The 19,085-nt window shown below is 40.2% G+C and overlaps 1 protein-coding gene across 1 annotated transcript in view; it reads right to left on the bottom strand.

The window, feature by feature from the left end:
- The window catches only part of LOC140121604 (phospholipid-transporting ATPase IK-like), a 671,195-nt gene that overhangs the window by 61,706 nt on the left and 590,404 nt on the right, over nt 1-19,085 (bottom strand). Inside the window, exons 23-24 of the mRNA XM_072141425.1 lie at nt 17,457-17,680; nt 14,041-14,124 (exon numbers count right to left, since the gene is read on the bottom strand). Of these exons, the coding sequence (XP_071997526.1) occupies nt 14,041-14,124; nt 17,457-17,680 (308 nt within the window). The remainder of the gene's footprint in view (nt 1-14,040; nt 14,125-17,456; nt 17,681-19,085) is intronic.

A 19,085-nucleotide genomic window follows, 5' to 3' on the forward strand; every position in this document is an offset into this window, starting at 1 on the left:
AATGTGGTGGTAGATGTCCATTAAGGCTTTCTCTGTGCGCTTCAATCTCCTTTAGGTCGGTACAATTACAGAAATACCAAGTTTATACATGTTTTATTGTGTTTCAATACATCTTATGTTTCAATAAATCCTCTATACAAAAAATACATATTATGATGCTAATATCTTTTTCATAATTTAGGGTACAAAGCTATGTATGGAGTCATTTTTGTGGGATAAGCAGATGTCTATTGTTTTAAAGACCTTATGAAACCAGAAATTTTCCTCTTTGCTTCCTGACCCTCCTGGAGAAGCACTTGTCCCAAGAAACCAGGTTATGTGCTGACTGTATGTATATAACTTTATAATAGTAATTATAATATAGAAGTCTTTATATGTATACCTATAGATGTGACTCTTGCTTCAGCACTAAAATGCTCGGGTGCTCGTTTCGAATAACGAACCCCATTGAAGTCAATGGGAGACTCGAGCATTTTTCGAAGGGACCAAGGGGACCAATAAAATGTGTAATTTTATTGAGAAATAAGGAAGTCAGTCCTGTTTCTTCATTTTTTTTATTCAATGGAATATTCCTGGAACTTCAAAAAGGAGAATGACCCGTGTTAAAAATCTGCAATGTGTTCTTCACGCATATTGTTCTTGACATACTATTGTGAAGAACACCATTCTGCAATAATGTCTTCTGATAAGTTAGCAGATGTATGGAAACATCTGCAATGTATTCTTCACTAAAGAATGCATTGCAGATGTTTCCGTACATCTGCTAACTTATCAGAAGACACAGAAACATCTGCAATGTGTTCTTAACTGTGTTCACTGTGTTGTTCACTGTGTTCTTCACTTACATGATCCTTAATGATCCTGTGTTTACTGAGCTCACTGTGTTCAATTCACTGTTTTTCCTTAAGTGAAAGCTTGTTCTTGAGCAAGCGAAATACTCGTCCGAGCAACGAGCCATTTCGAGTACGCTAATACTTGAACGACCATCAAGCTCGGACGAGTATGCTCGCTCATCTCTAGTTTTAACCATTTCATTACAATGTGCGATTTGCACATTGTAATGAATGAGGAGGAAAATCCCCATATACTTCCATAGTGTATTATGGCAGTATATGGTAGGATCAATCAGACAACCTTGGGTTAAAGTACCCTAGGGGGTCTGAAAATAGTAAAAGTAAAAATTAAAAAAAGTAAAAAAAAAATTATTAAAAAAACCCTAAAAATTCAAATCACCTCCCTTTCCCTAGAACTGATATAAATATAAATAAACAGTAAAAACTGTTCTCAGGATTTTGGATGTGTGAATCCACTGGACCACCGCAGGAGATGGTACTACCCGACACTTGGGACTAGAGTCTAAGTGGCACCTGGTCTTCACCAGAGCCCGCCGCTAAGTGGGTTGGACTTGCTGCGACAGAGTACCACCAGGTCGTTCCACAGGTGCACAGCAGCTGAGGTCGAGGTACCTTAATGGAAGACAGTCTCTTGGTCGGGTCCAGGCACAGGGTCAAGGCAGGTGGCAGAGATGCAGGGTCAAGTCCAATCCAGGGTCAGCAACGGGAGGTCCAGGCAGATGGGAATGAAAACAGCAACGCAGAGGAACTCTAGTAACATGGCAACACAGGACTCAGGAGCAGGAACACACAGGAATGCAGGAATACACAGAAACGCAGAAATACTCTCTAGGAAGCTTTCTCTCAGGCTGTGAGGCACAAAGATCCGGCAAGGGTCACAGAAAGGGGCAGGAACTTATGGCAGGCCAGCACCAATTATCGGCGCGCTTGCCCTTTAAATTTTTGTAAGCCGGCACACGTACACCCTAGGAAACGGGGATGCGTGAGGCGAGCCGCGGGGGCCAGAGAGGCCGCTGCTGGAACTAGGGGAAGTGAGTTCTACCGGGAACCGGGGGGACATGCAGGCACACGGGTGCGCCAACGATCCAAGACAGGGATCGCGGGAGCACCCGTGACATCGCTGCATCTGAAAATGCCCGATCTATAAAAATATAACGGTTTTTCACTGAATTCAACCCCGTAACGGAAAATAGTGCACTTTTTGCCATTTTGAAAAATATAAAAATTCTATAAAAAATGATAAAAAGGTCAAACAGTCTGAAAAATGGTAGCATTGAAAACTTCATCCAAATTCACAAAAAATTACTCCACCCAAAGTTATTAGTGCCAGATGATGGCAAAACCCCCCAAAGATTTTTTTGTACAGGTTTTAATATGAAAACATAAAAGCTATACAAATTTGGTATCCCCGTAAGTGCACCAACCCACAGAATAAAGTAGACATGTCATTTGGGGCGTATAGTGAAAGCCGTAAAATCCAAGGCCACAAGAAAATGACGCAAATGCCTTTTTTTACCATTTTCACTGCATTTGGAATTTTTTTTCTGCTTCTCAGCGCATGGCATGGAATATTAAATAACGTCACTATGAAATGCAGTTCATTACACAGAAAACAAGCCCTCACAGAGCTCTTTACTTGTAAAAATAAAAAAGTCTATCTATCTTTATATGTCCATTTTCCCCATATTTTGGTCCACTTCACAATATGGGGCAGATTTATCAAGCTGTCTGAAAGTCAGAATATTCTTAGTTGCACATGGCAACTATCACAGCTCCTCTTTAAAATATTCATGAGCACTGGTAAAATGAAAGCTGAGCTGTAATAGGTTGCCACGGGCAACTAAGAATATTCTGACTTTCTGCTTGTATTTTTTCATATTGTTTTATTTTCAGTGCCAAGTTATACAATCCTTTAGCATTTGCCACCATATATCTTTACCATTCCCTCATAATAAGAACCTTGGATATTGTTATTAATCTTAATATCAGAACTTATTGCTCGTATATTTTTGGTCTTAAACCTCCCAATAATTGCTAAATCTAATGTGGGGATCAGGGTTATTCCCAAAACCTCACTGATTTGATTAAATATTTCTCCCCAAAATGTATTAATTCTTGGCAGACCCCGATAATATGTACAAAATCAGCATTCTCATTTACGCATTTATAACATTTTGAAGAATCCCTAATTTTCATTTTACAAAGCTTGAAGGAAGAATAATAAACCATATAGAGAAATTTGGATATATCTATGGTTTTCATTCATCGATCCTTTCTTAACATTTCTATAAATTTCCCAGAATTCCACCCTCGATATTGGACCTATCCATTTTTCCCACTCAATCTGTGACTTAATTCCCTCAGAGCAACCTTTATCCAAATATTTTTATATTTATATGAGAGTATGCCCTTTTTATTTATTGTAATTTTAATGAACTCAATAAATTGGTGTGTATCAATTCTCCACCCCTTGGTTAAAAATTCTGTTTAAAGAATTCAAAATCTTTCACCACCTTAGCATTGCCAGGCTTCTGGGGTAGTGAACCCCCTGGACCACAGCGAACGATTACACAAGCCGACAGCTGGGACCACAATCTAAGTGGCACCTGGTTTTCACCAGAGCCTGCCGCAAAGCAGGTTGGTCTTGCTATCACCAGGTCGTTCTACAGGTGTGACTTGTCTGCGGTGGCAGCCAAGGTCGAGGTACAGAATTAGCAGGCAATCTCATGATCAGGGACAGGCAGATGGTCGAGGCAGGTGGCAATCATGCAGGTTCGGGGACGGAGCAGGAGGTCAGGGCTGGCAGCAAAGGAACAAAGTCAAGGACAGGTCCGGGGTCACAACTAGAGGTGAAAATACAGAAAGCTATCTCAATGGCATGAAACTCAAAGATCCGGTGGAGAATGCTGAGGGCAGCCGGCCTTTATGAAAACCAGTGGCCAGCACCAATCAGCGGTGGTTGACAATTTTAAATGTGCAAGTGCCCCCTAGGGCGCTCACACCAGCAATTGGGGTGAATGCAGGAACACAATTTTTTCCAATTAATTTCTAGCCCCAAGAAGTAACCAAATTCACCAATTAAATCCATTATGAATGTAACATAGGTAGGGGAGTCTGCAAGACAGAGTACAATGTAATCTGCATACATACATATTTTGTCTATACTTCCACCTCTCCCTCCTCTTCTTATGCCCTCACTAGATCTAATCATAATAGCTAAAGGTTCAATCAATATTGCAAAGAGGAGAGGGGACAAGGGACAACCTTGTCTTGTCCCCCTAGTAAGCCTAAAACCTCCAGAACCAACACAATTCACAACCACCTTTGCTCTAGAGCATTGTACAAGCATTTAATCCAATTTGTGAAATACTGTCCAAAGCCAAATTTACCTAATATTTCCCAAAGGCATCTAAGGAGAGGATCAAGCGGAGGTCCCCTGTACCTCTTTCCAGAGATGCAAATGCAACACCCCTGCCAATGGGCATGGCAGAAGAGTGTTTGCGAATAAGCCCCCTGTATCATTCGGTACATCTAGAGGTAATTAGCAGTGGTAGTTTCTGCCTGGACAGGCAAGGGTTAAAACGGTTTAATGTTATTATCCAATGATGTTCCACCTTTGTAGCTGGAGTGTGATTGGAGTGTGAGACCACCTGACCAGAGTGTAACAAAAACTCCTGGACAGAAAATGACAAGTTCTCTTTAGGCCCAGCGCCTGACAGATGAGCATCTCTTGCCAGCCAGCTCTCTAGAGAGACCTCTCAGAAATTCATTATACATATTCCTTGTGTCTTCATATTTTTTTAACCTCTCTGAACCACCCTGATCTTGTAACTCTTTCATGGCCTCATTTAATATTTTTTTAAGTTCTCCTCCTCCTTATTATACTTCTTTTTAGCTACATTATTCCCATGGGACAATAGATTTTTCGTAAACATTTTCAGCGTATCCCATACTACCAATGTATCATAGTATCTAAGGACGGAAAAAGATGCAAGTCCATCAAGTCCAACCTTTAAGAATGAAATAAATATTTTATCCCCAAAACCTGAGATATCTTTTCTCTCCAGAAAGGCATCCAGGCCCCTCTTGAACATGTACATAGAGTCCGCCATAATAACCCCCTGGATCACTTCTCCAGCACAACAAGCCTAGACCTGAGGAAGCACTTGTTGGAGTGCGAAACGCGTTGTCCTAAATATCTCTGAATAAAAGGAAACCTCTTACCCCTGATGACCAGCGCCTTTCTGACGTCCCATTTTTACACATAGGGTGGCACAATTAGTGACCTACCCTCCAGCCCATTTGCTATACGCCCTTGTTACCCAACCTTGGGGCGAGGGTGGGGACGCGGCAGCGGTTACTTACCACATATGCCTGACCCAGCGTTGTGCCTGTCTCTAGCACAACCAGCAAAGGTGAGTACCCAATCTCACCCAAGAGCACCTCTTCCTCAAGAGCACCCCCGAACTAACCAAGGATAATCTCGCACTAGGTAGCGCTGTTTCTCTCTGTTCCTTTTTCTCTGCATGTCCACAGTGATAATAACCCCCTGCGGCAGAGAGTTCCATAGTCTCACTGCTCTTACAGTAAAGAATCTTTGCCTATGTTGATGGTAGAATCGCCTCTCCTCCAGGTGTAGAGGATGCCCCTTTCTCCTGGACTCAGGCCTAGGTATAAAAAGATCTTTGGAGAGATCCTTGTACTGCCCATTCAGGTATTTGTACATTGTAATGAGGTCTCCACTCAGTCGTCTTTTTTCTAAACTGAATAATCCCACATTTTGTAATCTGTCATCTAGTCCCCCCATTCCCCTAATAATCTTGATTGCTCTCCACTGCACCCGTTCCAGTTCTACTATGCCCTTTTAATACACTGGTGTTCAAAACTGTACACAATATTCCATGTGTGGTCTGACCAGGGATTTATATAAGGGCAAAACTATGTCTTTATTATGAGAATCAATTACTCTCTTGATACATCCCATGATTTTATTTGCTTTAGAAGCAGCCGCCTGGCTCTGGTCACTAAAATTAAGTTTAGCATCCACCAATACCACCAAGTTCTTTTCAGCTCCCGTTTCCATGGTCCAAGTGCATAACTTTACATTTATCTACATTAAACCTCATCAACCATTTCTCTGCCCACTCCTCAAGCTTCGACAAATCCCTCTGCAATGCTAAACTATCAACCTCAGTATTTATTACTTTACACGGCTTAGTATCATCTGCAAATATTAAAACTTGACTGTGTTAATCCACTACAAGGTCATTAATAAAAATATTAAAAAGAAGTGGCCCCAATACCGACCCATGTGGCACTCCACTGGTAACGTCAACCCAATCTTCTCAATTACCAGTGGAGTGCCACAGGGGTCAGTATTGGGGCCAGTTCTTTTTAATGTGCCATTAATGACGACACTCTGTTTTCTATTACTAAGCCAATTACTTACCCAAATACACAGATTTTCCCCTAGTCCCAGCAGTCTCATTTTATGTACCCACCTTTTATACGGCACAGTGTCAAATGCCTTTGAAAAGTCCAGATATACAACATCCACAGTGTCCCCCAGAAGCCAATCAGATAAGTCTGACAGGACCGATCTCTCATAAACCCACGCTGATGCTGGGTTATAAGGTTATGTACAGTGAGATACTCCAGGATGGCATCTCTAACAAGCCCCTCAAATATTTTCCCCACCACAGAAGTTAGACTCACACGTCTGTAGTTTCCAGGATCGCTTTTTGATCCTTTTTTGTATATTGGTATCACATTTACTATGCGCCAGTTCTGTGGAACATAACCAGTCCTTAATCTTCAATATTAAAAATAACTGTCTGTCTATGAAGGTTCATAGTTCATGTAGAACCCGGAGTGTATGCCACCTGGCCCCTGTGATTTATCTCTCTTAGTGGTTGTGAGGCAGCGCCATACCTCTTCCTGGGTTAAACTCTTGACATTCCAAAGAGAATTTACATCATTCCTCATTGTGCATTCCACCAAGGGATTTTCCTGGGTAAAGACAGTAGAGAAGGCGACATTGAGTAGATTGGCCCTTTCCTCATCTCCTTCCACCATGACCCCCATGTTATCCCTAAGAGGGACCACACTCTCTAGTCTTTAGTTTATCATTTATATACTTGAAAAATAATTTTAGATTATCTTTGCTCTTCTTGGCAATATTTCTTTTAGTCTCCAATTTTGGGGCCTTCATCTGCTTTTTACATGATTTTCTCTCTATAATCCTGTAATGCCTCACAGCTACCTTCACATTTTAGCACCTTAAATGCCTTTTCTTTCTTGCTTATTGCTTTCCTTACAAGACTAGTTAGCCACACTGGCTTTTTCTTGTTCCTCTTATGCTTTTTCCCATATGGTATGTGTTTCTCACCGGACTTTTTCAGAATATATGAGAAAAATTCTTTGAGAACATCGTCCCAGTTTATGCCTAAAAGGTCTTCCCTTAGTTGCTGAAAATTTGCCCTCCTGAAGTTTAGAGTATTGGTTGCCCCTCCACTAACCCTCTTAGTAAAGCATAATACAAAATCAATGATATTATGATCACTATTACCCAGGTTTCCCCCAACCTGTAATTTTGATCCTATCAGGTCAGATCCTATCAGGTCTGTTGGTTAGGATAAGGTCCAGCAGTGCCCCCCCCCCTTGTTAAGTCCAGGACTAGTTGTGACTGGTCTTTTGTTGTCGACAAGAACCTACCTTTGAAGGACCTGCAGGTTTCTGCCACCCAGTCAATATCTGGGTAACTGAAGTCCCCCATGATAAGTACTTCACCATGCTTTGAAGCCGCATCCATTTCACTTATCAGCATTTCCTCTGCTCCCTCCATAATATTTGTAGTCTTATAACAAACCCCTAGTCCCTTATCTCCACCCATAGGGACTCCACATTTGCATTTGCATCATCGATGTCATCTCGCAGGACAGGCTTGAGGCAACAATTCACATATAAACAAACCCCTTCCCCTTTTTTATTTATATGATAATTTCTAAAAAGACTATATCCATCTACAGTAACAGCCCAGTCATAGCTACTGTCCAGACATGTCTCGCTGATACCCACTATATCATATTTGCCTTCCAACATCCAGAGTTCCAGTTCCTCCATTTTGTTTGTGAGGCTTCTGGCATTTGTGTACATACACTTTATATGGTTTTCCCTATCCCTATTCCTTTTGTTCTCATTCCCCAATCTTATTCTATCCTCCATTGCTCCTCCATGGACTATGACTCTTCCCAGCTCTCTATCTACACTGTCTATTTGCCCTGCACAAGTGTAGTTGCCTTCCCCCCAGGTCTCTAGTTTAAACACTCCTCCAACCTTCTAGCCATTTTTTTCCCCAAAACAGCTGCACCCTCCTCATTGGTGTGTAGCCCATCCCTACTGTAGAGCCTATAGCCGAAAGGTCAGCCCGGTTCTCCATGAAACCAAAGCCCTCCTTTCTACACCAACTTTTGAGCCACTTATTTATCTTCCTGATCTCCTGCTGCCTTTCTGGTGTGGCACATGGTACTTCGGAAAAAAACTACCTTTGAGGTCCTTGCCCTGAGTTTATGGCCTAAATCCCTGAAATTATTTTTAAGGACCTTCCACCTACCTCTTACTTTGTCATTAGTGCCAATGTGGACCATGACCGCTGGTTCTGCACCAGCCCCTCCCAGTAACCTGTCAACCCTATCTGCAACATGCCGAACCTGAGCACCCAGCAAACAACACACTGTTCGGTATGCAGATTGCCCTTTCTGTTCTCCTAATAATTGAATCTCCCACTACCAGCACCTGTCTGACCTTTGCTCCCATTACCCTTGTTACTGAAGCAGACAGTACCCTGGTTGCTAGAGGCCATGTCTTGCTGCAGCATTGCTACCCCAGAGCTGATATCCCCCTCATCCGCCAGCCTGGAAAACTTATTGGGGTGTACCAGATCAGGACTAGACGCACTGCAACTCTTCCCTCTACCCTTCGTTCTACATGTTACCCAACTAGCTGCCTCCTCACTGCTCCAGGAGCAGCAAACTTCGCTCCATATTGTCAATTGCCCGCAGCCTTGAAACTTGCTCATTTAGATCCAGAATCTGGGCTTCCAGATGAGCAATTTTCACACATCCCACACAGCAGTATTCCTCCTCGAATGGCTGCTCAAGCATACATTGCACAGGATGTACACTGTGTAGCACTGCCACTTATGAAGTCCATTGTGCTAATGGGGAATACAGAACAAAAGAAGAATTCACAGTAAAAGTAAAACAAAATACAGCAGTTAAACTGCTAAAGTCCCTCAAACTTAAGTCCCTTAATCCTAAATCCCACTTTAGGCACTACACCCCCTTTCGGATCAATGCACACTTGCCACAAAGCTCGCACACTCGCTTTTCTGAATGCTCTTTAAAAGGTTATTCGCCACAAAAAATCTTGCAGCAAACCACCAAACAAACTGACCACAGAAGTATATAAAGGCTGCTAATTAGATAGCCACACCCACTATTAATTACGTAGCTCCTGTGCCTCTACTGTCTAGATAAGCAAGGTAAATGCCTCAGACTTAACCAGCACTATACCCCCACACAATATACAGATCACACAATATACAGATATACCAAGATCTACTTGGTTGCAATAAAACCCACACAGATGAATATCAGAAAAAAAATGTAAATGCACTTATCTATTTGTTCCTGGATCCAAAAGAGTAATCCTTCCCTTTTAGAGGTGGAATTGAAGTTACTTGTTCAGAATTCCTTTATTGCAGAATTTACAGGCAGTCCCCAGGTTACGTACAAGATAGGGTCTGGAGGTTTGTTCTTAAGTTGAATTTGTATGTAAGTCGAAACTGTATATTTTATCATTGTAGATCCAGACAAAAAAAAATTTGGCCCCAGTGACAATTGGAGTTTAAACATTTTTTGCTGGAATATAAGGATTTATAAGGATTATCAATAAAGCTTCATTACAGACACCTTACAGCTGATCATTGCAGCCTGAGACTATAGTAAAGCATTCAGAAAGCTTCACCAGAGGTCAGAGGGGTCTGTCTGTAACTATGGGTTGTCTGTAAGTCGGGTGTCCTTAAGTGGTGAGCCAAAATGGTGAGTCAATATAGATTAAATTAAAAGGGTTTTATTACCCTTGATGATCCCTTCAGTGTCACCATTACCGGAGCATGATTCCGTGAAAGTTTCCAAGTGGAATCCCTTACTAGCAAATCAATGATCTATTCTTGATAGAGTTCCACGAGTTCTACTGTGACAGGAGAAGGCTTTCTTCCCACTATATTTTGTTCTCCTTATATCCAACAACCCTGTATCTTGGCATAAGTTACTCAGTTAAAGCCCTTCATGTACTCTCTCCTTAATTTTATTGGTAAGATTTAAACCTTTTTTTCAGGCCCTTTAACCAAAGGAAGTATGATTTAACCTTAGGGAGTATGATTGCTTTTTATTCCATTTTTTACGTGATGTAAGATGGTGTAAAAGTCACGTTTTGGACATTTTGGCGCCATTTCCCATTATGGAGGCGGCGGTACCTCGTGTGTTTGTGATTTTAACTGTTTATTATGTTTTATATCAGTTCTAGGGAAAGGGGGGGTGATTTGATTTTTTAATATTTTATTATTTATTATGTTATTAGCGGTTGGGGTTTGCTTCAATATGCAACAACCCCCATCTGTGTATGAACAGGGCTCAGCCCGTGAGCCCTCTTCATACACTCCCTGTAGCTCTACGGCGCAGAGTGTTAAAGGGTTAAGGAGTTAAAAGAGTATTCCGGGAATATGAATGTCTGATACAAAAACCCATGATGATATAAATAAATGAATATAACAAAACTCAATGTCATTAGGCACAAAATGGAGCTTAAATTGTTTGATTTTATTATTTATTAAATTTTATAGCCTCTCTAAAGTATGCAGAGTTAACACCAAGATGGCCAGGACTGGAAACTACAAGTTCCATGATCCTTTAGTTCCTAGTAACCCCTCTTATCACTGGGAGCCCCTCTTTCCACTGGGAGAAGAACCTTAGAGGTGATCTAACAGCCTGTCCTGCTCTGTTACCACAGTAATGATGTATGTAACTGCCATCATTGCACACTACTTTACTCAATGGACTGATTAAAGGGCCAGTAGCATTTTAATTATTCATTTCATTTTGCTAAGGGAAGCAAAATTTTAAATGACAACAAATTACATATCAGCTTACATTTTAACCGGGCCCTTTCCTGTTTTTTCATTTCCATTTTTCACTCCCCACCTTCAAAATTCTATAACTTTTTTATTTTTACACATAAAGAGCTCTGTGACGGCTTGTTTTCTGCGTAACAAATTGCACTTCATAGTGATGGTATTGAATATACCATGTACTGGGAAGTGGGAAAAAATGCATTTGCACCATTTTCTTGTGGGCTTGGATATTACGGCTTTCACTGAGCGCCCTAAATGACATTTATTCTTTGGGGTCTTTGGGTTGGTACGATTACGGGGATACCAAATTTGTATGGCAATATGCAGCAAAGACTTACCGGCTATGGAGAGGGCTCAGCCCGTGAGCCCTCTCCAAGCAGCAGGACCTGACCGCCGCCGTGAATACACGGCAGGAGGTCGTGAACCAGTTAAGGACCCATTTTATATGAATTATGCCGATTCCTGGAATACCCCTTTAAATGGCAATTGCAAAATCAGAGACCCTTCCTCCCTTTAAAATTACGGTATTGAGGACTGTCAAAATTTAAAGTTAACCCCTTCAAGACCCTTTTTTAGATGGAAAAGCAGAAAAAAATTCCAGAGCCAGTGAACTCTCCCCATACACTCTAGCAGCACCAGGACATCATAGTACATCCTGGTGCACAAAGGGGTTAACCCCTTAACAACCTGGCCCTTTTTTGTTTTTTCATTTCCATTTTTCACTCCCCACCTTCCCCATCTATTACTTTTTTATTTTTACACGAAAAAGCTCTGTGATGGATTGTTTTCTGCATAACAAATTGCACTTCATAGGAATGTTATTGAATATTCCATGCCATGTACTGGGAAGTGGAAAAAAATTCCAAATGCAGTAAAAATGGTAAAAAAAATGCATTTGCGCTGTCTTCTTGTGGGCTTGGATATAACGACTTTCACTGTGCGCCCCAAATTACATGTCTACTTTATTTTTTGGGTCGTTACAATTCCGGGGATACCAAATTTGTATAGCTTTTATAATTTTTTCATACATTTACAAAAATTAAAAGCTGATGTACAAATTTTTTTTTTAATTTTGCAAGCTTCTGGCGCAAATAAGTTTTTCATACTTTATTGTACAGACCTGTGTGTCTTGTCACTTTTTGATGGTCGCTATTTTCTGTTACTTTAACCCTAGGTTGTCTGGTTGTCTGCTCAATCCTATCATATACTGCCATACTGTAGTATGGCAGTATATGGGGATTTTCCTCCTCATTCGTTACAATGTGCACTTAGCACACTTTAATGAATGGGTTAAAACAAGACAGCCTCGGTTCTTCGGAAGACTTGAGGCTGTCATGGTGACGGATCGCTGCTCCCCGATGACGTCACAGGGAGCGGCGATCTTCGACAAGATTTCTTTCTGAAGCCACTGTCGGTGATCGGCGGGATAACACCGATCGCAGGTGTTGGCGGTAAGTGTTTGCTGCAATATGCAGCAAACACTTACCGGCCATAGAGAGGGCTCAGCCCATGAGCCCTCTCCATACACCGGAACCGCTGCGTGCCGTACTATTACGGAGCGCGTCGGGAAGTGGTTGAAGTCCTTGCAATAGAGAAAGTCAAAATTTCAAGTACTGGGAATGTGGAATTGACAGTTCTGGAAATGTGGGACTTGTAATAGAAACTGTCAAAACCAAATTGTGCATCTTACCCTGCCAAATTCCCGGGGGGAGTGAAGGCGCCTCATTTCGTATCCAAAACAGACGTCTGCTCTTGGATCCTTCTACCCAACCTTCACGCTTCAGTCCCTTCCTCTTCCTTCTACAGGTTCATTGCTTCCAGCCATTGCTGTTGTTAGCTCACCACCACAAGCATTTCCTGCACTTGCGTGATGAGCTTTATTACTCTGACGTGTGCACAGAGACGTGGAAATGAGCTGTCCTTAGATAAAACCACCCCGAAACTCTTCCAGTGGTGGTCAGAGGTGCCCTATTTAGGAGCCCAGCCAGCTGGATTCAGTATTCAATATCACAAAATGGCTGTGGGACACACATTAACTCCCAGACATTTCATATGCAAAAACAATTTGTTTGTTTGTGCAATTATGAAATTTTAGAGCATCAAGTGTTCAATTGATTGAAAAGTCACATTTTCTTTTGGTCTTAGTATCTGACCAGATGTAGGAAAAATGCTGAACGTGTTTCGGAGTGTTTGCTCCTTCCTCAACAGCTGTAAGTATCGGCTCCCTCTTCTCTCTTTAATCTTGCTGACTGCAGCAAGCAAATTTCACACTTGCAAGGTCAGCTCCTTCTATCTGCCATGCGCAGTGGGAGTGGAGAAGGACTACTCCCTCTTCACTGCTCTGTGCACATGGCGAATAGAAGGAGCTGAAACTTACTGGTTTCAGTAAGCGTAATTAGGCAGAGAGGGAAGCTGAATGTAGGAAGGTATAATAAGTAGGACAAGCGTCTACTCCAGGAGACAGACCTCTACTCGTTTGACCACACATCAGAGTCATTCGACAGTGCTGGCCAGAAGCCAGGTAACGTTTTATATACTTTATTTTACTGTATATTTTATTATTAATTTTTCAATCTGAATTACTGTGTCTACAGGAACCTGTCCCCTGTTAAAAAAGGGCCTTCTGGTGACAGGTTCCCCATAAAGCTGAGATTTTAGTGGCACTAGCATGCACTGTAGGTGCAATTGAGACCAAGCTAGGGGCATTCAAAGTGACCCTTTCCCTCCAGCCTTTCAGGCCAACTCTTTCCAGAATGGAAAACAAAAAAAGTGAGTATAATAAAAAAAATAAAGTGTGTAAAAAGTAATGTAAAAGAGAAAATGATATTCCTGATATGTCACAAACTACCTGAGGGTCATATATGTTTAGTGATGAACATAATGGCGATTTCCATAAACACATTTTTATTTCAGAACTTATTGTGTATACATCAATATATAATTAAATTTTATTTAAAACAAAATATTTGGAAAAAAAAAAAATTATTTGCTTACTTGTTCAAGTAAACCCATAGTCAGGACTGGAAAAGCAGTGAAAAATACTGAGTAAAATGCTATAAACCAGCTGTCAAAGACGGTCTGTAGGATGAGAAGAAAACATAAATATTATAAATTTAAAATACCAGCAATAATTGCAAGTACAAACAGTAATTCAGTTACAGGCAGTCCCCGGGTTACATACAAGATAGGTTCTTTAGGTTTGTTCTTAAGTTGAATTTGTATGTAAGTCGGAACTGTATACTTTATCATTGTAATCCCAGCCAGAACTTTTTTGGTCTCTGTGACAATTGGATTTTTAAAATGTTGGATTGTCATTAGAACCAGGATTAACACTAAAGCTTCATTACAGACACATGTGATAACTGTTACAGCTGATCATTGTAGCCTAGGACTAAAGTACAATAAATTACCAATATCCAGAGGTCCGTTTGTAACTAGGGGTCGTATGCAAGTCGAGTGTTCTTAAGTAGGGAACCGCCTGTACTGTTCTGCTTTTATCCATAAAACTGTCTTCAGACTAGAAACTGTTACATATCAAATCAAAATGTGCTACAGTCGGCCACAACATTTTGAGAGCAAGAAAAACAACGGAAAGTCTTTTGGAAACCAGAAGGACATGGCTTTCACATGGCACTATTTGACTTGGATTCAAAATCTAATTTCTTTAGGATTATTTAAGCAGCATTTTCCTCAGTGACTTTAATAAATCAGGGTGTAAATTTTAATAAATGTATATTTTGCCATAATTTAGTATTCAATTTAGTGGAGAGGTTTACATTAGAATTTAGCACATTCTATTAGAATTGTATTATGAATCTACTGTAGATTATCTGTATTCTCAATAGGAATTCAGCAGAATAGGCAGTCCTTATATTGTAATAAATTCATGGTGAGTTGCACACTATTTTAATTAGGGAACTGCATATATTTTTTTTAAAGCTGCAACACTGTATTCATTATTTCATATTCATTCATTAATGTATTAATTCAGGGGGCCAGGGCTAGATTATTATTGGAGCTCCTGCAACAGGACCCACATTTGGCCCTGTTCAGGTTAGCTCATATGATAATCCTTATGCGGGGAGGAAACATTAAGCATAAGGTGTAATTGGTTAGCAAATGTTAGGCAAGGAAAGTGTTTTACCAAGTTCTAAGTCATTGAAGGGAATACAATGCATGGATGAACCATATCATTCTGCTTTCAACAAATCAGATGGCATACAGTACTGTATCACAGATATAGGGGGATATTTATCATACGCTGGCTGGTTGGCGGCAGCAAGTACGCATGCGTGGGGACAGTAACGCCCTGCGACCCCCCTTCACGCCCCTTCATGCTCCACTGGCGTGAAGTTGGCGGAGAGGGCTAAATAATCGCAAGCGCTAGCACTAAGTTAGCATTTGCGATTATTTCAGGGCTTCTACGCCACTAACATGGCGCAGAGGCCCTGTTAAATATGCCCCATTGTATCCATCTAAAGCAATTGAACTGTAAAACCTAGAACTATGTCATACAAATTTTAAAGAATAGGGAAATAGCTGTAATTTTGGATGTTTGAACATAGAGATGAAATAAATGTGCATTGTGTTAACAAAATGTGATATTTTTTTTCCCATTGTATTTTTTATTTCTGTGGCAATGATGGTACTGTAATGTACAGATCCATTTCCTCTGGAATTAAAGTTCTGTCATATCCTGTTTGAATAGTACGACTGGGGGATGTAGGCTGGAGAAAGACTGGGACATGGATGGTGCAGACTAAAGAACAATTGGAGGATGCAGGATAGAGAAAAGTGCAGTTTGTATGGGTTTGAGAACGAAGTGCACATAGGGCCACAGAGAGTATCCTGTTGCAAACGATACAATGCAGTCACTGTGTAATCACTGTAATCTGTCGTCTGCACTGGATGTCTAAATACAAGTGCCAAAAAGAACTGTCTGGTGCATGCTTGCAGGGGTATAACTGAGCTAAATTGAATAAGATATTTGTTTATTTTATTATACAGAAGGGCCTTATTTATCAGGGTGCATCAGTGCTACATCTGTGATATAGCTGTTAGGGGCACAAAATCTATCATGAGCACATAATTTCTAACAAAGGCACAAAATAGCTTTTTTATGGAGTTTTAATAAAGACATGGGGATTGATGCAGTCAAAAATGTCTATTTTGCAAATTCTACAGAGAAGTTGTGGTTTAAAGAAATTGGCAGGAAGGTCGGAACAAATGCAATGAGAATGTTTTTGGTTTATTATAAATAAAGTATTTTTCATTCTTATACAGTAGTGATCATGGTGTGATGTTATTATTTGGGATTAGTACTTTGGTATTGTTCGTAATATTTACCTTTGTTTAGTGAGTCGTGTTTGGTAAAAGTATGATGGTAATATTTCTCACCATATAGTGGTAAAGGTGTGTGGCTGCTAAGGGGGGTGGGGGAGTCGTTAAAGGGGTTGTCCAGTTTCAGCAAATAAATAATATTGTTTGCATACCAAAAAATTAACTCTTCTATATACCTATCAATGCCTTGTGGTTTCATATAATAAAAGTGTCCACTCAATGCTGTTGTTAAGTGAATGATGCACATTTTTGAATTTGCATTTTACCAATTAAAAAATAATCATAAAACTTTTTATTACGTTACTTTTATATATAATCCTACATATAGCTTTAATGTGCATATTAAACATTTTATTTCATTTTAATGACTCATAAATAACAAATCATTCTGAAAAAGTAACATTTTTTGAAGCAGAGAGGATTTATACAAGTTGTATCATGATGTAAATTCACTTGCTTGAATGATCCAATCCAGGAAAAGTTAGGTATCATCAGGGACGTTGCTTGTAACACACCGAAACGTCGCCAGTTTTGTAATAAACTCTTCTTCACTTTTACCTGCATGGATTTGTAGTGCTGCTTAATTTTTTGGATTTTATGAACCTTGAGGCCTCTGCACCCCCCCCCCCCTCCTTGTAGGGGAACTTTGGACATTGTGCTGCTGTGGACTTTCCTTTTTTTATGCATCTTTTAATATATACCACTCCACTGAAACTGGCCTAGTTGGAATATTCTCTTCAGAATAGTTATAGATTATTATCAGATCTCTACTGTCGGATTGGTGACACCAGGCTGTCTACTCCAGCCAAGGACCACCATCTGACAGTAGAGAGCCATAACTCTTTTAAGGAACGATGCTAATGTTTCTCTATTTTGTCAGAAGGGTGATCCTGGGACGGACCAGGCAGTCTGGCATCATCAATATGAGAGAACAATAAAGTATGCAAAGAGTTACGGTAAGTGAAGGTAGTAAAAGAACTTTTTAACAATACAACTAGCAGTTTTCATACAAAGTTAGGTATTACTTGGTATTATGTACTGTATTACTATAGTTATATAATGATACAAACCTGAGCTGTGAATCCATTAAAACATGCAAACCATAAATGACAAAGGACACTTGCAGATGTTTTGTAGAAGAAATAACGTAAAAACTTTGCAATTCGTAAGTAAGACCAACGCCCATGAACGAACAAAAGACGTTGAAGATGAAAAAACTGAGCCAAAGCGTAGTCACTGGCCTGGACAGCTTGAGTTCCTTCCAATCCACTAATCCCAACTCCGATATGAGCAGCTGAGTACAGAAAAAAAGGCATAGATATTCAAAATATTTATTATATAGAGTTGTGGGGTCCATCAACACAATGTTAATACCGGTAGCTTCTTTTTATGCAACATGGATAAACTAATCAGCTAGTATAAATTAATAATCCCACCATCTTCTAATGATCAAACTATTTAAATATAACCCAAGCCGACCATACATGAATAGCCTTCAAAACCATTTTTACTTTAAAGAGGGTTTGCCCATGAAAGAAAATTATCAAATTTCAATCATCTAGCGATGTTTATACAATAAAGATAATTTTTAATGAGATCCATGAGATACATATTACACATGAAATTCTCAGCTCTGCTACATCTAACCATAACATACACTGTCAGATCTGCTATACCTCCCTCCCCCTTATCCGTCTGTTGCTTGTAGCTTTACTCTCCTAACCATGCTGCTGACGGCAGGAAGTCTGTGTGTGTGAGAGCTTGTCTTAGAATGCTAAGGTGGAGGCTGGAGGCAGAGAGCAGCTCAGTGCAGTGTCAGACATGAGAAGAATATGTCCTCCTGACCCTAAAGTCAGAAAATTAATGGTCGGATCCCGGGGCAACTGAAATTGTGTTCACAAGGACTAATAGAGACAGATGGCCATGTCCAGAACCTTTTTCATTTTAATAAGTTTACACAATGAAGATCATTCTCTAGTATCTGATTAGTATATAACACAGAACAGAGATGATGAGAGCCAGGAGATGCATACATGGTCAGAGCAAGCTCAGTTCGTGGGTCTTAACCATTTAAATGACACAGTAAATGCGACCATGGCAATTAAATGCCTGCATGCAGATACCCTGCCTGATTGGCAAACCCGCAGAAAGCGTATTATTGCTATGGCAACCCTGGGGTCTGCTCTAAGACCCAAGGGGCTGTCTATAGTAAATGCCTTTAAGGACCTATTTGGACCTTACAGGCACTGTGTCAACCTATTTGAAAGCATAGGCCGACAGTGTAGTACTAATCGAATGATAGCTTGTTCATGTCTCATAGTCGGACAAGTGTAATGTAAGAAAAATGTATGAAAAAGAATATAGTATTTATTTAGTTAAAAAAAAAATAAACCACTAAATAAATAATAAAAGCCCCCTATACATATAACATTTACATATAGCATAAAAAAGTTATAATCACCATACAAAAACGGTATAGCCGTGTCAGTAATGATACATAAAATAAAACAAAATCATTATTCAACCCACACAACGAATGGTGGAAAAAATTATGATTTTTGTCTATCTTGTCCCACATAAAATGCAAAAAAAGTGATCAAAAAGTATTTATACAAAAATAGTCTTTTGTAAAGTACAACAAGTTCCACAAAAAAAGCAAGCTCTCACACCAAAAACTAAAGGTGTTATGCCCCTCGGAA

This window comes from Engystomops pustulosus, chromosome 1 (genome assembly GCF_040894005.1).
Source record: "Engystomops pustulosus chromosome 1, aEngPut4.maternal, whole genome shotgun sequence".
Taxonomy (NCBI): domain Eukaryota; kingdom Metazoa; phylum Chordata; class Amphibia; order Anura; family Leptodactylidae; genus Engystomops; species Engystomops pustulosus.